Below are 24826 nucleotides of genomic sequence, written 5' to 3'. Positions count from 1 at the left end.
ATGAGCTAGCTGATCATAGCAGAAAAATAGTATCGATCTATGTGAATGTACTACAGTTGGATATGCTCACACAGAAGAGGAACCATTCAGAGGGAATGCTCAAAATTCTTTGTTGTTAATTTCAACAGATGATAGCATTATGAATAGGACATATTTTGGAAAGAGTTCACTAGCACTTCCCAGTGGTATAGACATAGTGATGAAATGAACTGGTCTGGACATGTTTCTGTCCAATAGAACTAGAATGTGAGTCACATACATACTTTTAAATTCTCTAGTAGCCCCATTTAAAAACTAAAAAACAGGTGAAAATAATCTAATAATATACTTCACTTAATCCAGTATATCCCCAAATGATCATTTTAACATATAATCGATGTAAAAAATTAATGGGATATTTCACATTCTTTTTTCATATGAAGGCCTCAAAACCTAGTGTGTATTTTACACTTAGAGTACATCTCAATTTGTGGGCCAAATTTTAATCATAAATAATTGATCTCTAATTAGATTTCATAAAGTTTACAGTCAAAGAGGTAGATTCACATATCCAGGTTGTCCCAAATAATTTTAAAAGTTTTACAATAACCGAATGGAGTATCTGTTTTTTTATATAAATTTAATACAATTACACTAGCCACAGTTCGCGTGCTCAAAAGCCACTTATGCCTAGTGGTTATATTAGACAAAGCTCTAAGCAGTTGATAATTTGACATGGATAAACTGAATAATCAATACATTGGGGTCTCCTGAGACCCTAATGAGTTTGGCTGTAATATTTTAATCCGTTGTCGCATGTGGGAGGCAAATGAGGGAGGGTAAAATCGCTACCATATTACAATTACTTGGGTAAATGACCAGAGTCCTACCCAGTGCTTTCCAGTAAAAGGCATTTACAGCTCTTATTCTAAACACACACCATATGGTCAAGTGAAAAGAAGTAGGGCAATAGACAGATAACCATTTTTATGTTTTTCTAACGTTCACAACCATGGTAAATAACCTCAGTATTATAGGAATGGGATAAAAATTACATTCGTTCTCAGATCCAGTAGAATTAAATATAGAGTAAACCTGCTAACTAAACACTGTCCATTTTGAAGGGTTGACAGATTGTTTGAATTAAGACGATCCTTAAAGAGACTATAAAGTAACAAGAAAATAATAGTTTAATGGAAATGAAAGCCTTACTACAGCAAAATGCAGAATTTCATCTTCGTTCAGCTCATTTTTCAATTTTCTGAATAAGGTTTGCATTGCTTTGCAAGGTCCACACCAGGCTTGGTAAACATCGATCACTAGAAGATAATAATATTTGTGAAAGAACAGAGTCAAAGAGTCTAGAGTAGCCGCTTATCCCAATCTTTGGGGCGGGGCAGGGTAAAAACAGAGCAGCTTTTTATTCTGGTAAGTGGGGAGTGGTGCTCCATGTTGGGGTGCCCGGAGGTGCCCTGGATCCAACTCCAGGTGGCGAACACCTGCGGAGCCCCAGTACCTGTTAGGCCTTTGTTCTGCAACATCTCCTCCCACAGGCTTTGATTATTGATGGCCTCCTGCAAAAAGGAAGGTGCTGTCAAAGGTCTTCAAGGGGCAACGCACCAAGTAGAGACTTGTTGATGTGTCATGCCCACCTGTAACTGGATTTCTCGCTGTTTGCTTGCCATGTATCCACTATCACATGAAAGGGGGAAGAAAAAGAGAAAACACGTAAAAGGAAATTTAAATAATGTCATTTCTTTATTCACTCAAACAGCATCTTACGCACTGCAGAAGTTTTCCTTCAGCAATACTGGATTTGCACTTTCCGCTCTTCTGGAGAGAGAGAAGCCAGGGTCTCTGAAGAACTCTTCAGGCTGGGCACTGTGCTAAACGCTTGCAGCAGCCGTAGTATCTTTCTCTCCCAATAATTCTGAAGCAAAATGAGACATAAAAGAAGCAGACTCACAAATATCGAGAACAAACTAGTGGTTACCAGGATAGGAGGTACAAACTATTGGGTGTATGACAGGCTCCAGGGTGTATTGTATAATATGGGGAATATAGCCAATATTTTTTAATAACTGTAAATAGAAAGTAACCTTTTAAAATTGCATAAAAAAATAAACATTTTTTTTAAAAAGGTGTTCCGTAAGATGAGCAACCAGTTGTGTGTTTTGCAAAACTATGGCCAGCTCGGTAATGTACCCACTGTCCTTCACTTTAGATTTCCTGGGACTGAACCGGCAATAAAGCATTAGCTTCTAAAAAAAAAGAACTGTTAGGAGTCACAGTTTCTTAGAGTCTTGTTTGCCTGCAGTACAATGGAGTGTTCTCTCTGTGTGCACACGTGTTAGTTGTCTATGAACACGCTCATGGATCTTTCTTGGGTCCATGCCAAGGAGATTTAATTTTTAGAACGAGGCCACTAGTGTGCTCTGGGCCAAGACATAAACTTTCCGCAGTTGTTAAATCAGTGAGGCCCAAGCGCCCTATTCACGGGTGTCAGGGTCATTTAGCTGCGGATCTGACTGCGTGTGTGACAGCGGACACTAGTGTGAAACAAAGGAATGACCACAAGCAGACTCCATCCAGCAATGGGTGTGGGCTCCTCCTGTGGTCGCTAGATTGGGGTGTTTCAAGAACACGAACTAAAGGGGGATGTAAATCACCTCCCTTACCGAGGCCTGAGTTTCAGCGGGGTGAGTTCAGCCAAGTCCAAGTCCCTGGGGCGCCCCGCAGGACCGGGGCAGGGGGTGGGAGAGGAGATGGGGTGCTGGGCTCCCAGGCCGCCTCTGCCCCGGCTGGTCCCGCTGAAGGACCAGGCAGAGGATGGATACCAGGATGGGCCGGGAAGCGGAGGGCGTCAACGTTTCCTTCCACCCATCCAGTTGCCCGCGAGCCCTGTCCCCCGCACCCAAGGACCGCGACTCCAGCGCGCAGACCTGGGCAGCGGTTACAGGACAGTTGGCGCCGAAGTTCGTCCCCTCCCTGCTGCCTTCTCCCGTCTGGGCGCCCCCAGCCTCTCCCCTCCGCCTCCAACGTGAGCTCGCTCGCGCAGATTCCGCCGTGTCTCTGCCATGGCTGCTAACCACGTACAGGAATGAACCTGTGTGCCTCGGATTGGAGCGGAGGGCTCTCCGAGGTCCAGGCCAGCCGGTCTCTCCAAATTCTCCTGTGCCTACCTCTGCTCTTCTTTTGAAAAAAATCATTTAGAAATCAAGTTAGACTTAAAAGAAAATTGCAAAAGTAGTACCCTGAGCTACCATACGCTCTCCCCTTAGCTTGGCATCTTTCATAATTATGGTATAATTATTGAAACCAGGAAGCTAATGTTTGATAAAGTGTTAACTACACTGTAGACCTCGTACAGATCTTTTCCGTTTTCCTAAGAATGAACGCTTCCTGGTCCGGGATTCCAGCCTGAGTCCCACATGACATTTAGTTGTCCTCTCCTTGCACTTCTCCAACCTGGGACAGTTCTTCTGGCCCATCTTTCTTCATCTTGTAAAACCTTGGTGTGTGTGCACGTCTGTGTGTGTGTTTTCCTTCATTATGTTATTTGCAGAATTTATATCAGGAAATTTTTAAAGTAACTTTAAAAAAGCATACTCTCCTTTTCATGCCGTGTGAATTCTATCATTTACGCTTACCTTAACGTTTTTCAGCTTACTTTGTTTCCTCTTACTCTTAGGATACAAGTCTACCCAATGCATTGGGTCAGCTGACTGTTCTTCATGGTGATTTTTTTGTTTTTGTTTTTTTGGTGTTTGTGACTTTTCCTGTGAGTTAATTTTTAGCAAGGATTGCTTTTTTAAAAATTTTATTCAAGTAGATTTACAATGTTTTGTTCATTTCTGCTGTATAGCAAAGTGATTCAGTTATCATATATATATGTATCTTTTTCATATTCTTTTCTGTTTTTAATTTATTTTATTTATTTATTTTTGGCAGTGTTGGGTCTTCTCTGTTCCGCGCGGGCTTTCTCTAGTGGCGAGTGGGGGCTACTCTTCGTTGCGGTGCGCAGGCTTCTCATTGCAGTGGCTTCTCTTGTTGCAGAGCACGGGCTCTAGGGTGCGGGCTTCAGTAGTTGCGGCACGCAGGCTCAGTAGTTGTGGCTCGCGGGCTCTAGAGCTCAGGCTCAGTAGTCGTGGCGCACGGGCTTAGTTGCTCCGCAGCATGTGGGATCTTCCCGGACCAGGGCTCGAACCCATGTCCCTGCATCGGCAGGCAGATTCTTAACCATTGTGCCACCAGAGAAGTCCCTCATATTCTTTTTCCATTATGGTTTATCACAGGTTATTGAATATAGTTCCCTGTGCTATACAGCAGGACCTTGTTGTTTATCCGTTCTATATATAATAATTTGCATCCAGCAGGGATTGCTTTTAGTATGAGCCCCTGTGACAGGACTGTGGAAGCATAGCTACACAATGATGTCCCATGTGCCTTTCCCTGGCCCATCAATATTTAGACCACCAGACAATATGTATGTTAATTTCTCAGCTTAGATTTCCTATTTCCCTTAGCTGAAAATCCAAATCCATATTTATGACTAGCACAATTGTGGGACTTGGATTTCTCATCAGTGACTTTTTATCCAAATAGAATTCCTATGGATGGCAAGCACCTCACTCCTGCCACTAAACCAGTTGGAGGGCAAATGTTTATAGTTCCATTTCAGAAATGGGACAGCCCGTCTTTATTTCCAGCGGTATACAAGTAGTTGGAGCGAACTGTGAATTATGGACTCTCAACCCTGTAGTATGTGGACCTACAGGGAAGTAGATATCAGAATCCCAGCCACATCTGTTAAGGCTTGTTTTCCATTCTAACACTCCAATGAAATCTTTCTGCTCCAGTCAGCTCACCCCTATGACTTCAATTTCCTCTTTTGCCTCTCTGTCCTAGGTATTTCTTTCCCTTCGTTTTCAGCTAAATTAAAAGTTGCTGAAATTTAAAAATTGAGTTATTTTATTCAGTATTTTATTTAGACCTAAACTGGGCATCTTTCTGCGCCAGCTCAGTCAACCATGTTGACTGGATATTAACCTCCTGATTTTTCGTCACAGCCTCCCCTGTGCTTATTGCCTTCCCTATAACTTTATGATTCTTAACTTTGCTTAAAAATCAAACTTTCCTGAAGTTTTCTGTAATTTCCTGCAGCAGATAATTTTTAGAGATGGTGCTTCTGAGGCCTCCTTAGCTACTGCCTTTCCAGTGGTCTAACTTCCTTTCCCCATTGCCCCAGGATGAGTGTTTTCTCATCACCCCTCCTCAGAGGGTAATAGACAGGGTGAGTGGCTGACTTGGCCTGGGAATTACTTTGTACCCACTTTTATGGGGGTGAACTCACTAGTAATATCTATACTTGGAGTACAAGTTGCGTGTGTAACTTCCAGTTTAATTCCCTGTTTTAAGCAAGTTTCACATGGGTCACTCAGTTCTTCTAAGGTGGCATCTTTCTCACGAACTTTTTATTTCTCTGGTTTGCTGGAGAAAGACAAATACAACTCTGGTTACCAACATTCCCTGCTTGTGTCTGTCCTGGTTCTGAGCAGCCTGGGAACACACCTCCCACCATGCACTGCGCCATTCGCAGTTTGTTTTTTTTTAACGTACATAACTATTTCTTGATTTTAGGCTAACAGTCACATAATTTCTGGAGCCCATTTCACAAGCTTTAGCTTTTTTTATCCCAGTTCTTCTCATAGGTTCCCCCAGAAAGCCATCTGATAAACCTCTGGGGAACCAAAGTTTTCCTTTGGGCTCACGTTGGCAGCAACACAGGTGCCAGAACTTTGCTCTTTAGGAACCTCTTCCTCTGTGCCAACTATTGGGTTGAACCTAAGAGTCAATTTACTGACAACCTAACCCTGGTGAAATAGCAGTTATCAAAAATATATACCACTCCTATAACACCAGAAGGTGAAGTGTAGAGACAATATGTACCCTTCATATATATCCTTGATTGTAAGGTGCTGTTCAGAAATCCTCTTGCAGGTAATTCTGCTCATCTACTTGGTCCATTGTCGGAATAAGGATCCTGTCTACAAAGGTCAATTGCATCTCTTAGCCCTATAGTTGCTTCCTGTACTGCAACCCATGTGCAGCACTTGGAAACTTTTTTAATGAAATTTCTCGTATTAACCCAAAACGATGTTATTGTGCAGCACGTACAGGAAGCGTTCAGTAGGTGCCACAACTGTTCGTGCACATGTTTCAAAGTCTTCACATAGTGATTTTACTATTTAAGGAAAAACATCACTGCTACAAAAAGAAGCTTCAGTCTATTCTCAGATGATCACAGACATTTACCAGTGTTCAGGACATGCAAGGCAATAGGTGAAATTGAGGGTTTTTGTGGGTTTTTTTTTGCGGTACGCTGGCCTCTCACTGCTGTGGCCTCTCCCGTTGCGGAGCACAGGCTCCGGACGCGCAGGCTCAGCGGCCATGGCTCATGGGCCCAGCCGCTCCGCGGCATGTAGGATCTTCCCGGACCGGGGCTCGAACCTGTGTCCCCCGCATTGGAAGCCCAAGTTTTTAAACATCATTCCTACTAATTGCAAAAAGCTTGACTGTTGAGGCTTTGAAACAGAAATTTGATGAGCTTTTGATTTGGGTCTTCCTAGTATGGACTTCAAGGACAAGTGCACTCTGAAAATGTTATTTAAAAGAAAATATATTTATATTTGATTATAGGAGAGTGTAAGTTAGAAATGCCAAAGACCCCCCAAGAGGGTTACTCCTGAAGGATCTAGTAGTAGTTTGTTTTGCTTCTTGTATGTATCTGACATATCTTTCAAGTTTCATTCAAAGTGCTCTTTCCTGCCCTGCCCTGCCTTTTTTTTGGTCCTTGTGCAGCACTATCTATAGCATTCAGTTTTTTTCTTGGGTCATAGCTTTATCAGCACCTTACTGTTTTACTTGTAGGTTCTCTGGATCTCTGAATATACATGAAAACCCAGAGGAGAGGAACTGGGTAGCTGAATTGCCGAATTATCTTCACTTTACTCTCTTCCTCTTGCGGTTCTCTCTGGCACCTGGCCTCACCACTTGCACATAAACACTCAAAACTTAGTTGGCAAATTAGTGCATTTGGAAATAGCAGATATTCTTGACACATTTATAAACTCCTTAGTGAGGATACACAGAACTCCTATTTTTAAATGCAGGTGATCTGGTAGAGGTAATTAGGCTATAAAGAAAAGAAATAGTTTAGGGATTTACTTTCAGTTCATTACTTGAGCTAGAGATAGAAGCAAACTAGTCTATCTAGGAGAAATATATGCACATTTTTGTTAATTTTCCCTATCTCCTTTAGATAAAAAATTCCAGATTTTGATACCAACTTAAATGTCATCTGACTAATAATATTCTCTTTTCCCACTAAATACAAAATTAAGGCTCTGAGAATAATGAAAATGTAAGACGTAGAAAGAAATATCATTTAGTTTCTTCTCTGCTCTCAGTCTCTGGCACCGTGTCTTAGCATGCCAGAGGAAAGTTGCTATGATAGAGGTCTGCATAGGATAATAGGGGAATTAGTTAATGAGAAGGTTCATAACTCAGTCTGGAAACAAGGAAGGGACATCATGGGATCTGGTCCATGAGCCTTTGCAAAAGAAATATAAAATAATTAATTACTCCCTCTGCTCTCCATAAAGGACTGGAGGCAGAAGGTAAGGTAGAGTTGAGCGTGGACCATAGAAGTGAGGCCATTGGGATGAAGAGAGGACGAGGGAGGAACGTGACTTCAAGGTGGAGAAAACAGGCTGTGCCGCGTCACAGAGATGAAAGAGTTGGACACATAGAACTGTGAATGTGACGATCTGCCTGAAATCAAGGATCCACGTGGGGTCATGATGAGCCTGGAAAGGGCAACTGTGACTGGAGCACGGAAGGTCCCATAAGCGAGATAGTACATGTGGGCTCCATGTGAAAACAGTGTCAAGCTTCTCAAAGTTTAAAGTGGGAGGATTTACAATCCATGGTTGACATAAAAAGTTTTCAATAGTAGGAAAACCACTGCGACATCAGCCTGGCAGTTGAAGCAAGTGTGGTTGGGAGGGGGGCCAGGAGGTAATAGACAGAGGACTGTTGGAACAACCCAGGAGAGGAGGGCTAAAGACCTCAGTGAAGGAGGCAGAGACCAGAAGTGCAGTGTGAAAGAGACAGACTCGCGTAGTTATGAATGGGACTCAGGGATGCTTCGTAGGGAGCAGGTAGGAGAAATTATAGAAATCTCCTGAGTTTCAAGTTTGGGTGAGTGAATGATGTTTTTCACATGAATGAGGGATGTGAAAGGAGGGACCTGGAGGGAAAATCGTGAGTTCAGCTTTTAGGATGGCGGGATGGAAAGAGAAGACTCATTGCCTCTGTTGACGGTCAGTCAGGAGCAGCGTGGTGATCCACGGGATTGGTGAATCCCCAGAAAACAAGTCATCGGCCTTGTGTACAATAGCGTGAGGTTTGAATAATAGCACAGTCAGGATTACCCTGGCTCTGTGTGGTCAGTAATTTGTGACTAAATAAAGCTTATTACATTAAGCCTTTTTCTAGCTAATTTGTCCTCCTCCCTCTGCCCAACACACACACTTTTCTATGAAATCCCCATAAAACAGTATTAGATATGGTAGTCTTTGTGACCATAAGCAAGTTTCTTAACCTCTCTGTAGTCTTTACTGGAGCTAATAACAGAAGCTATTTAATGACTGCTGTGTGGATTCAATGATTTACAAGATGTAAAATGCTTAGAGCAGTCTCCAGCTTATGGTGAACGTTCAGTAACCGTTATCTTTTGTCACGCAAAGATATAACTCTAAAATATTTTGATTAGCAAACCTGTGTGGAAGGCCAATCTACCTAAAACTTGCAAAAGTAGCTTTTCGCAAAAATTCCTATCTCTGTTAAGAATTGAATGGAGATGGTGGAGAAGGAATGCAGGGGAGATAGGAGGGGGCATGGGCAAGGGAAAAGAATTACATGACGGAAATGTTTTCAGATGATCAGTGCTGATATCCTTTTACACGGATGATTCAGTGATCAATAAAAGAAGGAAACAAAATTTTATTATGGCATCTATATGTAGGTCGTCTTAGCACCATGATATCATCTGAGACAAATTGCTCAGCCCACAGAATAAGAAAGAAGGTCATGCATAGCTATGACATGTTGTCATATGTTACATTCCTGTGATTCTGGCCAAGACGGCATAATAGAGACCAGATTTAACGTACTACCTGGAACAATAAAAAAAACTGAAAAAATATGTGTAACGATGGTTTTTAAGACATTGGATGGGCATCAGGTAAAGAAGGGCAGTGATCAGTGAGAGATGGGAAATAAAAGAGATGAGCCCTATGATGGCTTCAGTTTACTGCCTTGTCAGTTTCTAGCTTGCCACACAGGGAGGGAGAACCCAGGTGGAACCAGGCAGAATTCCTGGGTTGAGGAGGCTGAGCTGAGAATCCAGGCAGCTAGAATTTTCAGAGCAGAGTAACAGAAAGGAGAGAGCAAAGCAGAGAGAGAACTCCAGGCATTTATATAACCACCCCCTCCTGCGTATTCAGCTGAATACTGATCTGTCTAGGGAAGGAAGAATATAAGAGGATTAGTGGGAATTGTGCCCATTGCTCATGTAGGGTTGGAAATAGTACATGTTCCCACCAGACAGATTGAAGAATTTAATAATTTATGAGACATTAGGTATAGTACTCAAGAAGATCTTGCCTGAATAGTGTGAAATAAATAGCCCTAGATGGAATACTGCTCTGGACCTGCCAACAGATCTTAAAAATAACACCTTAAAGGATCAAACTGCAACCCAGAAGAAAGCTCAAGAATATTTATAAAAATACAGAAATATCCAACATCCAACCAGGTAAAATTACAATGAATGCTAGTAGAGGGCAGGAAATAATGAAATTTACAGTGGACATAAATAAAAAAAAGAACAGAGAGAATCGACAAAACTGAAAGTTGATTCTTAGAAAAGATAACAAAAATTGACTTACCTTTAGCTAGGCTGACAAAGAAAATAAGAGAGAAAATACAAATACACGAAATCAGATATGAAAGTGGGGAAATTACTACCAAGCTTACGGAAATAAAAAAGGATTTTAAGAGAATACTATGAACAATTGTTCACTAATAAATTGGATAACTTAGAAGAAATGTATAAATTCCCACCAACATACAAATTACATAAAATGATTCAAGGTGAAAGGGACAATCTCAACAGATCTATAAGTAAAGAAATGAAATCAGTAATCAAAAACATTGTAAGAAAGAAGAAACCAGGATCAGATGACTTCAAAAGTGAATTCCAGCAAACATTTAGAGAAGACTTAATGCCAATCCTTCTCACACTCTTCCAGAAGATAGAGGAGGACTATTTCCAAACTCATTTTATGAGGACAGAATTATCCTGAAACCAAAGCTCTAAGTGAGAAGATAATGGGAGAAAAGAACTGTCAACCTAGAATTCTATACCCAGCAAAAGTGTATTTGTAAAAAAAGATGAAATAACAACTAATAAGAAGATGCCAATGTGTGTATTAGAACTCCCTTGCTGTGTTCCTCAACCATCATTGTCATGCTAATTCTTTTCAATTTTTAAAAATTTTTTCATATGATTATGTTTGCTTTTACTGATCCTGATCTCCAGGTTCTTTACTATGTTTTATACAATTCAATTCTCTTTTATGAGGTTTTTCAATAGAACCTTCATTTCTGAAATGTTTCTGTTGCTTATTCCTTGAAATGTGCCAGCTTATATTTTATCATCTTTGTTTTCTTTTTTAAAATCACATCTTGCTACCAAGTTTGATCTCTGCTTTTTGCTTCTGTTTTAGGAGCGATGACCTCATTAAGGAATATTTTTGAAAGCCAGGGTTTGTCACCATTTTTCTCCATGATTCTCTACCCTGCTGTCCGCCCAGAGAAGCCGACTTGTATGAACCTCCTCAATAGTCTCCCTTGCCCTCTGGCTTCTGGGGAATTCAGCCAACAGAGAACATCACCAAAACATTGGAGGGATAGAGAACAATAAGATGGTGGTATTTATTCCACTGGTTTCTTTTCTGCAACTTTGCCTTGAGATGATGGATTTGTCAGCCTAAGGTCATAGCTTCTTTCAAAGCAGCTCACTCCATGTTACTCCTATTTCCAGCTTTTGGTCACCACTCTCCCTGTTTACCATTTTGGGCATAGGGATAGTGGCAGCGCTTCGGTTACTAGCCCTGGAATACCATTATTTCTGGTTTCCCTGCATTGTATCCACTTCTTTATAACTAGTTCTCATCATTGAGTTATCGTTGAATTATCCTGATTTGTGTGGAACATCATTTCCTCGTGGGACCTTGACTGGATCAGCTCAGAGGAGTTGATCCAGCTGATAGCCCCTTTCTAAGACTGAAGCACTGAAGATTCTGGGTTTAGTATTAGTAAAGTAGATAGAGAGTTTATCTTTGTTGTAGTTCCTTATAAATGGAGGGCTTAATAGTAACTTTTTATGCACAGAGTTTTATTGAAGATTTATATGCTATCCAGGGGCAAAATAACTGATTGAGAGGAAAAGAAAATTATCAGTAAATCAATTAATCAGAAGATCTGTCCTTGATCTGGTTAATCTCTGAAATCTAGAGTACTCTCCATCTCAATAATTTTCACTCTGAAATATCAATGTTTATCATCATCCAGATTGAGAGACACTTGCACAAACCTCCATCTGACCAGATTTATGAGGTCACTGGTTTACTATCTGTTGTGTGAGCAGCTTTCACCCTAGGCAGAGGGCTCATGAACAGATGATTACTACTTGAGGACAGAATTCACAATTCCGGATTTCACAATATCCAGCCCCCAGTATCTGATTCCACCCTTTTCTAGCTTCAAGAGTGGTTTGATTTGTAGGGTAGGATTAAATATATACAATCAGATAAGACCCATTCATTGCTTTCAAGTACCTCATGGTCTGAAGTGTGGGGAGTATAAGAGATAATTACATACAGACAGATAATTATAAGGCAGTTTGACAAGGGCAATAATAGATGGTCTGTACAAATACATTCATCAGGTATCTGATAGTAATACCTGATATGTTGTTTTTCTGTATTATCTTGATAGTTACATTTCATTACATTTCATCAAGATACTTCACTAAACAAAGAGTAGTCTTATCCCTAAGAGAAAAACCTTTTGAGAGAGAATATTGTCATTGCTTGAATGGTCTTCAGGAACAGTGGATTTCAGGTTATTTTGATATTACATCCTTATCATTAAAAAAGATTTGTATACATACCGATAAAGTAATATTCATAGTTTATAGCCATGCATTGCTATAGTTCCTTTATGAATATCAGTACAACATACTATATTTTAATAGAAAATAAATAGAAATAAATTTCTACTACTATTTCTGCATTCCACTAAATTATTATTGTTCCCACTCACACTCTGAAGACTACTGCTCAAAAGCAAATGCATTTAAAAAAAAAAAGATTGTCGGGCTTCCCTGGTGGCGCACCGGTTGAGAATCTGCCTGCTGACGCAAGAGACATGCATTCGAGCCCTGGTCCGGGAAGATCCCACGTGCCACAGAGCAATGAAGCCCGTGCACCACAACTACTGAGCCTGCACTCTAGAGCCCGTGAGCCACAACTACTGAGCCGTGTGCCACAACTGCTGAAGCCCGCGTACCTAGAGCCCGAGCTCCGCAACAAGAGAAGCCACCGCAATGAGAAGCCCGCACACCGCAACGAAGAGTAGCCCCCACTTGCCACAACTAGAGAAAGCCCACGCGCAGCAACGAAGACCCAACCCAGCCAAAAAAGAAAAGAAAAGAAAAGAAAAAAAAAAAGATTGTCGCCATATAACAGTTTTATGATGGTGAACTTTAGATACTTCATCATTTCTCCCTGGTGCAGGGGGTACCATTTTTCCTCCTTTTCAAGTAATCTATTTGACTTTCTGCCTGATAGACCCAGTAGAAAATCATGTGGAAATGGAAACTCAAAAGCCAATTTCAAGATACATGTACATTTGTAATCATTGGTGCATTTTTTCAGTTTTCTCCAAAATCCAGAATGAGTTGGAAGAAGTGGTAAGTCCTCTTTATGGAGCATAATTATACGCAAAGCAAAGCATAAGGGCGTATCAATGTCTGTACTTGCTAAGTAGAATCTGAGTTCTGAATTGGTTTTCTTGGTTGTTTTATTGACTTTAACTGATACCAGTGTTGATTTTAATTGTATAAAACCACTTGGTCATATAGGATGCCTTGAACCAGCTTGAGGACAGTCCCACAGTCTGAAAGGCATGGCTCTAATACAGTCTGTCATCACGCTTAAACTAAGTCCAGCTGGCTTCCACTTTTTCCTATTTCTTTTCCTGCTTCACGGATCCATGTCTGGGAAGGTAGATCTGGGACGTAACCTCGGCTTCCTGACTACCTACTATACCTTAATCAGAATCAAACCACATCAATACCCCGTCAGTCCCGAAAGAATTTCCTCTACGTCTCTTGACTATCTGAGCTAATCCTTTCCTACACATACCACAGCCAGCGGCCATAGCTTTCCTGGCTCTCAGAAATTTTCAAGAAGTTGAGGGTAAGTTGAATAAGTTAAGGCTTCTGTAGAGTCTTTATCTTCAGGTTCTCTGGACTTTGAAGAATAATTTAGCAATAGAGGGAAAGAACATTCTACGATCAAAGCTCAGTGGGAGTAAATGCAAAGAGGAGAACAGCCTGGAGAGTGCATGGGGAAAGGCAATAGCTGTGCTTAGCGGAAGTAAACATCGCAAGAAAAAAGAGGTAGGGGTTGAGTCTGGATGGTCGGGGTCAACTTGTGTAGAGTTAAGGTGATCAAACATATTCTTCGTTAATGAAGAACTGATAACAGTTCTCCGAGAAGAGGGAAACAATCAATCTTCATTACCTTTTCATGGAAAAATAATTTTGATGATGATTAAGAGCAAGAATTTGAAAAATTTCGAAGTCATGGAAGCGCCCACTAAATCAAAACTATTTTATCACAATAGTGAAAAACTGATTACAAAGCAAGTAACATAGGAGTATTTAGTGGATAACACCCCCTACGAAACACAGCATATCCAGGCAACAAGCAGTAGTTAAAGCAACAAAAATTTCATTATAAAGAACTAACTCAGAATTTTCTATCTCTGAATAATGTTGAATGAAATGTACCCAGAAGGCATGGTGGGGTACAAAACAGACCACTATTACGAGGAGGAAGAAGCAGCTCTGGATTTGAGCTCTGCATTCTTGATGGGCCCACATGTCTGGCCAAAGAGTCTTTACCAGTTGAACGATAACCCCCATCTGTATTAGAAAGAGGGTCGCAACCGTTGTCATCATAACGATGATCATAGAGTAGTTCAAGATAATGCATTCCCTGTGGTTGAGGTCTCTGTGGAACTCAAAGCATCGTTGTTCTGAGTAACTTGGATGGGTGCCATATTGTAAAAAAAATATTGGCAAAAAAATGACACCACCCACCATCCAAATAATAATGCTTAAAACCACCGCATGGTACTTTTGGAACTGCTGCATTTGGTGTTTCTTAAAATACATGAGCAATCGGAGTACGATGATGGCCACATTGAAAGTAAAGGTGGGGGCTTCCCTGGTGGCGCAGTGGTTGAGAGTCCGCCTGCCGATGCAGGGGACACGGGTTCGTGTCCCGGAACGGGAAGATCCCACATGCCGCAGAGCGGCTGGGCCCGTGAGCCATGGCCGCTGAGCCTGCGCCTCCGGAGCCTGTGCTCCGCAACGGGAGAGGCCACAACAGTGAGAGGCCCGCGTACTGCAAAAAAAAAAAGAAAGAAAGCAAAGGTGAAGTACATATGACCATATATTATGCTGCTAACCAATCGGCAGGTGAAGAATCCAAACTCCCAGACGACTGATATATACTAGCTGAGGCGAAAGGGAAGGCTGACCAGGAGGATGGAGTGTAGCACTATGATGTTGAGAACGATGGTGGCAATCACTGATTGGCTGTTCCTTCTTGGCGTCATACAAGACATCGTAATAGCGCCTGCAGCACCTCCCAGCAGAACCGCGCCGTAGAGTGTTATGAGAATCATCCTGCAGTGCCTGTCACAGCGGCCCGGGTCTATGTTGGAAGCGTTTGACAGGGCGGTTGTATTGATCGGCTCGTATTTCACCACAAAATGCTTAGAAGACCATAAACCCCTAAATCAAAAGTTTTACAAAATTAGAATGGATATATTGAAAGTGCACAGCCACTGCCCATGAACAGTCTTGTTTTGCCATCCCAGCCCACTGTTTACAAGCCTAAAACTGGGTACCCAATAAGTATTGTCAGAGACGCGTCTTAATTACCCAAAGATATTGAAGAGACAGAGAGAGTGCAACAAAATGACAAAAATAAGACTGTCTGTATATAAAACTTGTAACTACACTCAGGCATTCTATTCACAGATATGTCTAAACTCACATACCAGGGCGGGGATGAGCATAAGACATATTAGCCTCTGTCGTAAAGTTTAAGGAACGGCTAGAGACTCAGTCATCAAAATAAATAGTAGTCTAATGCGATATTTTTCAAGAATCAAAATTAATGCAAAAAAATTGATGATGAACAAAATAAATTTTAAATAAAGGCAGGGTCCATATACACCCAACACTCGTTCATATCCGATCTGTAAAAGCCGTCCATCCTATTGTCAGAAAATCCAGTTTGAGATACAGCAGAGAAGACCATGTAAATCACATGTAATTATTGGAAGAAGGTATATCAGACACTTTAAAATATTTCCTGGGCTTCCCTGGTGGCGCAGTGGTTGAGAGTCTGCCTGCCGATGCAGGGGACGCGGGTTCGTACCCCGGTCCGGGAAGATCCTACATCCCGCGGAGCGGCTGGGCCCATGAGCCATGGCTGCTGAGCCTGCACGTCCGGAGCCTGTGCTCCGCAACGGGAGAGGCCACGACAGTGAAAGGCCCGCGTACCGCAAAAAAAAAAAAAAATATATATATATATATATATATATATATATATATTTTTTTTTTTTTTTTTTTTTTTTTCCTTGTGAACAGCTTTGGGGAAAAGAGCAGCATATAATATACATATTACCTGCACTCTTCTTCCAAACTCTGAAACTTTTCCTGGACTAGTATGTTACATTTTGGTAAAAAGTTGGGGTTCGGGGGTGGGTTCTGTTGTTTTCACTTAAGTTTTTCAGGTACGGATGCATAAGGGATAGTGATCATATAGCAGAGAGGCAGACTGCTTGGCAATGTGCTTTCCTGCATCTAAGTGTCACTTGGCCATTTGGTTGCTCTTAGGGTGTGTATAAGTCTGGCCTCACAGAGCTCTGGCTATGAAATGCAAAGGGTCACACTGCCTTTGTCACTGGAAAATGAAATGAGCCAGTGCATTTGAGACAGCTTTATAACTGAAAAAAAAAAAAAAAAGCCACATAAAGTTATGATTCTTAAGGCGAAACAACAAAAGCAAAAAGACATTATTTACCTCTTTCTCCTTAGTCTACATAGGGCAGATACACAGTTATGTGACATAAAATTGTTGTTGCATTATTAAGCATTTAATAAATATCCTACAATTAAAAGCAAACTTTTTCAGACCTTTGATCAGATGGTATGAGACCCAGGCATCAACAGGTCAGACTTTTCTCTCTGGAAGGATCTGTGTCCATTTTCCTCACGTATCTGCTGCCCACCTGGCCAGAAGCAGAGTCTGAGCGTTTGTATCTGAGGGAGAAGTTATTCCACAGTGAACGTCTAAATATCTTAGAATTTTTCTTCTGCTGCTATGGAATCTTCTTAGAATAACTAAATTTTCATTTATGAAAAATTATATTGGACCTGTCACATTCATTGACTACCCTCAAATAAGATTTTATTGTAACTTAGAAATATAATTATAATTTGCATAACAATCTAAACTTTATGTGCTGAAATATGCATTTTAGCAAACTATATATATATACGTATATATACACACACACATATATATAAAATGCATAATGCCTGTACACTTTTTGTATGAAACAAAATAGTTTTATGTGACTTACGAACAACAAACACGATACTACTGACTTAGTTTTAAAATTTTGGTAGTCCTCAAGTCTAAGCAGACAAGATTTAAGTTTGATATGACCTTAAAGAAAGGAAAACTTAAGTAATTTATCAGGTCCCACCAGTTTAAATGGACTGCCAAGGCAGTGTGACGTTTGGAAATAGGTTATTAGCTGGCTAATAATGGGATAAATAATGAACACTGAAGTTGCCTCTTCAGTTGCAAGTATGGGAATGAGATCTAATTTGTAAGGATGTTATGAGAAGTAAGTTAAATTGCATGTCTAAAGACCCAACAAATTCCCTGACATGAACTAGGTCATCAAAGCGTCAATGCCACTTCTACCTCAGTAATGTACACAAAGATATATCATAAACATCCAATGCCATCCTTTTTTAGTTACCTCCCAGAATCATGCTATAAGTATTTAAATGCATTGAGATAAATTCATAGGGAAGGGAGGAGTTGGATCATCACTTTCCTTGCTCTCAGGACCTTACCGTTACGACCACCATCCCCTGGAAACTTTTGCTCATGAAAACCAAGTGCTGAGACTATTACTCAGCCATAAAACGGAATGAAATTGGGTCATTTGTAGAGACGTGGATGGACCTGGAAACTGTCATACAGAGTGAAATAAGTCAGAAAGAGAAAACGAAATATCGTATATTAACACATATATACGGAATCTAGAAAAATGGTATAGATGATCCGATTTGCAAAGCAGAAAAAGAGACACAGACGTAGAGATCAAATGTATGGATACCAAGGGGGGAAGCAGGGTGGTGGAATGAATTAGGAGATTGGGATTGACATATGTACACTATTGATACTATATATAAAATAGATAACTAATGAGAACCTACTGTATAGCACAGGGAACTCTACTCAGTGCTCTTTGGTGACCTAAATGGGAAGGAAGTCCAAAAAAGAGGGGATATATGTATACATATAACTGGTTCACTTTGCTGTGCAGTAGAAACTAACACAGCATTGTAAAGCAACTATACTCCAATAAAAATAAATTAAAAAAAAAAAGGAAGTACTGAAATTTCTAGATCTGTGTCCTATGCAGAAACATTTAAATAAACACCCAAACTACTTACTTGTTCTTTTCCTCTTATGATCTGCTGCTGGTGGAAGTCACAAGGCACTTTGATCATTTGCTGGTGATCTACATCAGAACAGGTAATAAGAACGGTTTGCTAGAATCAAGTCTCCAGTCAAGAAAGGTCATGGGATGAATAATGAACTGGCAAAGAGCTCAAGCTTTAGGCTGAGGTCTTCCAAAGTTAAACAGTCAAGATGGAGGACCCAGATAAACCATCTGGGCCACAAACGGGTGTGTAGCTCTACAGCTAGTGGTGAGACAGACTCAAAGTATTCTTCTAAGTTAAGACTTTCATTTTCACTATCAATGACTTATTTGCAGTAACTTTTCTTATTAACATGAAAAACTTAGAATTTTTTTCCCAATGCTCTTTCTTATCACACTTGTATCCAAAATGTTTCATATTCAGTATAAGAATGACTGAGTGGAGTACTTTCTGTGAGATTTTTATATTCTCAACAGTAAATTCAACATATTTATATCTCTGGCTCTCACTTTCCAAGAATCCCTTCCCTCAATAACTGCCATTTGGAGATATGGTTCCTTTTGAAGCTCGACTGTCTGGTGATGTAACTTCCACAAGAGGGCACGTTTTTTCTCAAAAGTAAATTTTCTTACATCAGTCTTCTCACTTCCTGTTCTAACTTCATAGTCACCTTTAGCTGTGCTAAGACCTCAAAGCATAATTTTAAGGAAGTTGGGTTTAGCACACCTAAAGATGAAAGAGACCAACATGCCTTCAACAGTTGCGGGCAAATTCAGCCCCAAATCGTATTACGGTTCAGCTACAGGAATTCAAAAGGACCAAAACTCTGTCAACTGTAAAGCAAACTCATTATGGACTACATATAGGTAACAACTTGATAAAATTTTCATTTGCTTTGGAAAGAATGAATATCATCTCCACCTATGCCATCTGCTAGATGATCACCCAAAAGTGCTTGTAGCCACAGAGATATAAAACAACAGAATCTAAACATAATAGAGCCATATGCTTAATTATTTCAAGAAAAACGCTCAATATAAGATGGGATTTCCAAGTCTTACTGTCAAAAGCAAATTTGTACCGATTCAACTTCAGCTGGAAAATTTCTCATGGAACCAATTTTTCAACCCATTTTAAACATCTTGCCTTAAATTGTTTCAAAAATACGAAATCTGGGTTGTAGGCCTGGATTTTGACATATTGTCTGGCAGGTCTCATTTTTCAGATAAAATGTGTTTCCTGGAATCTTTGGGATAAAGTATGTTCCCATAGAAACCATGCTATATCTAGAGGCTGCTTCTCTGACGAAGGACTAACTGGGACACAAGATAGATGTGACCAACAGTGGGGCCTAAAAATAAAAATCGGCTATAATTCAGAACTACAGCCAGCACACAAATTGATAGCATTCACACTGACAATATAAGGAATTCAAAGTACTAAAATGTGTGTATATTATGTTTAAAACACGTCTAGAAGAATGCTTGTATTTAATTTTTTTTTCTCACTACACTCAGAATTCAGCTCTTTTCATTCAGGAGTACCAAGATTTTTAAGAAAATAACAAAACCTTAGTTTGAGAGCTTAGACATTACCCAGTTCAGTACAGTACAACCTTTTTTTCTTCTTAGAGAAAATATGATTTATTGCAGTATAGTTGATTTACAATGTTGTGTTAGTTTCAGATATACAGCACAGTGAGTCAGTTACAAATATGCATATAACTATTCTTTTTCAGATTCTTTTCCCAAATAGGTTAATACAGAATACTGAGTAGAGTTCCCTGTGCTATACAGCTGGTCATTGTTGATTATTTTATATGTAATAGTGTGTAGATGTTAATCCTAAACTCCTAATTTATCCCTTCCCTCCATATTTCCCCTTTGGTAGCCATGTTAGTTTATAAGTCTGTGAGTCTGTTTCTGTTTTGTAAATAAGTTCATTTGTATCTTTTTTTAGATTCCACATGTAAGTGATATCATATGATATTTGTCTTTCTCTGTACGGCTTATTCACTTAGTATGATAATCTCTAGGTCCTTCCATGTTGCTGCAAATGGTATTATTTCATTCTTTTTTATGGCTGAGTAACAGTCCATTGTTATGTGTACCACATCTTCTTTATCCATTCATCTGTTGATGGACATTTAGGTTGAGGTTGCTTCCATGTCTTGGCTATTGTAAATAGTGCTGCAGTGAACATTGGGGTGCATGTAGTTTTTCAAATTATGGTTTTCTTTGGATATGTGCCCAGGAGTGGGATTGCTGAATCATATGGTAGCTCTATTTTTAGTGTTTTGAGGAACCGCCATACTGTTTTCCACAGTGGCTGTACCAATTTACATTCCCACCAACAGTGCATGAGGGTTCCTTTTCTCCATACCCTCTCCAGCATTTATTGTTTGTAGACTTTTTGATGATGGCCATTCTGACCACTGTGAGGTGATACCTCATTGTAGTTTTGATTTGCATTTCTCTAATAACAAGTGATGTTGAGCAACTTTTCATGTGCCACTTGGCCATCTGTATGTCTTCTTTATGACCCTCTAATTTAACAGAGGAAACCACCACAATTCAGAGGTTTAGAAAATTACCACAAGGTCACAGGCCTATTTAGAAAGCAGATAAGGATGAAAAATACATACCCCATTCCAAGCCTTCATGTCCACTGCATGATGCACACGTGGTAAACTTGAGATTGTCTCTGGCAGACACATTAACAGTCAACAGCTTAATTTTCCATCTACTTCTCTGTGATACCTGGAATCTTATTTTTGGAATGGACCTTAATCTTTAAATAGAAGTATATTTTAAAATCCTAGAAAATTAAAATTCTTCTTTAAATATAGTTTGCCCCACAGACAAACCACTAAAGTAAGACATTATCATTGGTGATAAGCCTAAGTGGGTTTTCAGAAGGAAAAGTTCATCTGTCCTCTGCAGGAGAAGGTCCAAAGCAGATGCTGCTGGAGATGTCACCGTCTTGCCCCATCTTCCCCCTTCATGGGAGCTGCCCTTTGAGATGGCCATTTGGTGGGCAGTCTCTGCTCCTGAAAGAATGGGGTGTCTTTCTAGAGTTGTTAAATTGCTACTGTGAAATGTCCTTAGGAAAGTGGTAATAAAATCTGCAACTGCTAATTCTCAAAGCTGTTTACACTCCTAAGTCATTAGCCAAGACACTGAAATGCCAGGCTTGGTGCCCTGTCTGATCCAAAACACACAAAGGCTCAGCTGACCTAGATATTCAAGGCAGCACCTGGGCCTTGGACCTCTCCTCACTCTAGGACCTGCATTCTAGTTTCTCTTTTCAGTTCTCTCCCTTTGTGATTATGTCTAGCTCCCTTGGTCTCTCTCAGATACAATGTAACTTTCTTTCATGGAGACAGTGAGATTTGAAATGAGAGGAGTCCAGACAGCCCCTTCCAGCCCTCCCCTTATTTCCCAGATGGGAGACGGAGGCCCCGGAGGCCATTCTGTCCCTCCCACTCCTCCCCCTGAGGAAGGTGACCCAGGGCAGCATCTCTGAGCATCTTTAGACGCCACACAAACTGAAGCATATCAAACAAGCATGTTGTAGGAAACCTGTTTTTTCTACATTAAATATTTTCTGGCATTTATTTTCTAGTATAGATATGGTCTCAAATTATGAAACCAGAGTTGGCACCCAAAAGCCTTGGATGGTTGAGAGCCCTGGATATTGGTCTTTAAACATGTATAAATGTGTATGTTGTCCTGACACAATGTTCCCTACATCTGATAAAAGGTTAACCGATTTTAAGTAAAACAAGAGAGATTAAGATTAGACATTAAGGAAAAAACTCTAATAAAGGCAGAGAGGGATTTATGCTGGTCTGTGAAGCCCTCTGTTGACCTCAGCTCACACTATGCTATGCTCCGTCTCTCTGGTTTCTTTTTGCTCCTCGAGCCCACCCAAATACATTGTGTATTTTGCATCTGTGGGTCTCTCTGCCCGGAGTGCTTTTCTCACTTCCACATGTCAGGCTGCCTCTTGTCATTCTGTTCTCAGCGTTGGTGTTACCACCTCTGAGAAGCCCTCTCTGACTGCCACAGGGTTAGGCAACTGCTCAGGGACCACCACATTGCCCTGGTTGAAGTCTTTGCGTGTGATTTTCCATGAGGTGTTTTAATTTCTTAATTGTTCATTATGGGTCTATCGCGTGCCTTCTGTTCCGCTGAGATATACCCCCTCTAACATATATAAGGATATGCTGTGTACTTAGCTTTTGGACCTTAGATCAAACAGAGAACACTGCCTTTTATTTCAAAGTCTCAGTCAGTTGCTTGGGCATGTAAACAAGGTTTGAGAATTAGCAGTTACCGATTTATTTACCACTTCCCTAAGATGGATTTCACTGACCCTAACTGCACTGTCATTGTCACTTCCCAGTGCCCAGGTCAGTGTGCAGCGCATACTTGTTGAATGAATTCAATGTTTGTTGAATGAATGTATAAATGTACATGATTTTCTGAAAGTGGCTGTGGAATAATCCTTCTTTTGGAGATAACAACTTAATCATTTTAACTTCATTCTTATGTTTTCAGGGACTAGGGTTGAATGTAAGAGCTGGAATTGACCTAAAAGAGGGTCTAACAAACCCAAGTGCTAAATTTTACAGAAGAAACTGAGGCCAAAGAGGCAGCCTGAGTAGAGGCCACACAGATGCCCTGCATCTGTGACTCCCGGCCCACCCTCCTTCCTTGACCTGCCCTGTTGCCCGAAGTGACCGTTTCCCAGGCCACTACATCTGGAAGCTTTACCATATTCCAAAGAGTCTTGTCTCTTTTTTAGGTGATTGAGTCTCATAACACTTGGAAGCATCCCAGAGCATGGAGACATTCAATCAAGAATGAGGAAACATTTTGTTCAACATAAACTTTGCCTCTAATCTTCTTTTTAGCTTCAGATCTTTACATGCTTTGTATGAATCTTCTCACGTACCTCAGGGAGTGATCTGATTTCCCAGTCAAGCTGTTTACCTCTTTGGAGGTTACCGTACAATGTGGTTTAATTTTTTTTTCTCTTCTGTATTCTACTCCTTTATGAAAGGAAGACAATACTTCCTCAGAACAAAGGAAAGGGAGTAGTGGTTTTACTAACACATGCTACGCGCTAGACGGAAGAATGAGCTGTAGTTCAGATCAATAGATTAAACTCAACTGCTTTCTGAAATAAAAGAATTATCTTAGTATTTTGATACCCAGAGGGACTTCAATCAAGATATGATTAACAAAGGATCTGATTGATGTGTCAAGAAGGACTTGGCCAGAATTCACCAAAGGAACCTTCTTCAGGGTATAGTAATATCCACAAGCTGTACTAGGATATAAACAGGTGTCTGTCACTATAGTGCTTTAAGATTAAACATCCTAAGCAATGTTTCTCAACTGTGATTGCGCTTAGGAATCACTTGGCGATCTGGTCCACATGCACATTCTGATTCATTAGGTCTGGGGTAGGACCTGAGAGCCTGACTTTCTCACGGGTACCCAGGTGTTTCACAAGCTGCTGGTCCCATGGACCATGCACCATGGACCACCCTCGGTGTTGCAAGACTCTGCACTACGCTGTCCAATGTGGTAGCCATTCTCCACATTGTGGCCATTTCAATTAACTTAAGTTAAAACAGTTCACTTCCTCAGTCACATTTCAAGAGCCCGGAAGTTCTACTGAACAGATTTACTAAGGAAAACACAACGTATTAAATAATTCCGAGTCGCCACGATCTCGCCGCCTCTCTTTCCTAGCTGTAGGCTGCCAGCTTTTATTGGGAGAATAACAAGTATTGGTTGGATAAGCAGGTGTGTTTGAAGCTGGGGGAGACGGGGCAGAAGAGAACCAGGGAGAAGAGTTGTTGAGGCATCCAAAGAATAAAGGTATTTCAAGGAGGGTGAGGTCAACAGGCTCAAATTTTGCCAAGAGGACAAATAAGCGAAGGTTTGAAAAGTGCCCATCGACTGTGGCAGCATGGGGAGAGGAAGAGGCAGTAGTTGATGGGATATAGGATTAAACTAGGGTTGTTAACGATGGAAGCTTTTTGCTTATTTCCATGGTAAAATTTTTAAATGCTGGTCTTGGACCACAAAGGAGAGACTGGCCATGGGGATATACTGGTTTTGAATTTTCAAGTCAAAATGGGCCCTACGGTAACCTAGTTCATGCTTTGACTATTCAGAGAACTCAAATAAATACCATTAGCCATCAGAGATTTCAGAGTCTCCAGTTCCGAGGAGCACATCTCAAGCCTTCAAAGAAACCTCAGATTTCCTTCCGGCTAAGCAGAAAAAAATAATAACTTTGTCTTTATTACACCAGTGATTACAGAACTCTTCGCTTTCTTGGTGGGCTCCAGTTAGAATGAAGAGCAATTTCACCGATCACCTTTTACTCAAAATCTCACCAGACCCTTAAAAATAAACTCTCTTTTCAAGGAAAGGCCAAGCCCTAAGGGATGTTGTCAATCAAAATCTGACACCTTGTTCAGAGTGTGAAGATCAGTTTTAATTCGGTGCTCAGCCCAACCTCCTTTTCAGAAATTACATTCATTTCCCTATTATTAGTAAATTTTAAAAAAAGAATACAAAAGCTGATAGAACTTGGTGGTGGGCGCAGCTGATTACATTTTCCTGCTACTACAACAGGAAAGCC

At 40.6% G+C, this 24826-nt stretch overlaps 2 protein-coding genes across 4 annotated transcripts in view; one reads left to right on the top strand and one right to left on the bottom strand.

The window, feature by feature from the left end:
- Positions 1-2719, bottom strand: part of NME8 (NME/NM23 family member 8) — a 36784-nt gene extending 34065 nt beyond the window's left edge. The window contains exons 1-4 of one of the 2 annotated variants that reach the window (XM_032642757.1): positions 2658-2719; positions 1632-1671; positions 1496-1553; positions 1192-1298 (exon numbers count right to left, since the gene is read on the bottom strand). In XM_032642757.1, the coding sequence (XP_032498648.1) occupies positions 1192-1298; positions 1496-1553; positions 1632-1664 (198 nt within the window). In that variant the 5' untranslated portion in view covers positions 1665-1671; positions 2658-2719. Of the gene's footprint in view, positions 1-1191; positions 1299-1495; positions 1554-1631; positions 1672-2657 lie in introns of those variants that run through there. The other variant, XM_032642756.1, reaches the window with a different exon arrangement.
- PNPLA8 (patatin like phospholipase domain containing 8) overlaps positions 1-24826 on the top strand; it is a 141739-nt gene that overhangs the window by 41834 nt on the left and 75079 nt on the right. The window lies entirely within an intron of this gene.

This window comes from Phocoena sinus, chromosome 9, assembly GCF_008692025.1.
Source record: "Phocoena sinus isolate mPhoSin1 chromosome 9, mPhoSin1.pri, whole genome shotgun sequence".
NCBI classification, from domain to species: domain Eukaryota; kingdom Metazoa; phylum Chordata; class Mammalia; order Artiodactyla; family Phocoenidae; genus Phocoena; species Phocoena sinus.
This window is presented reverse-complemented; position numbering and strand designations above follow the sequence as displayed.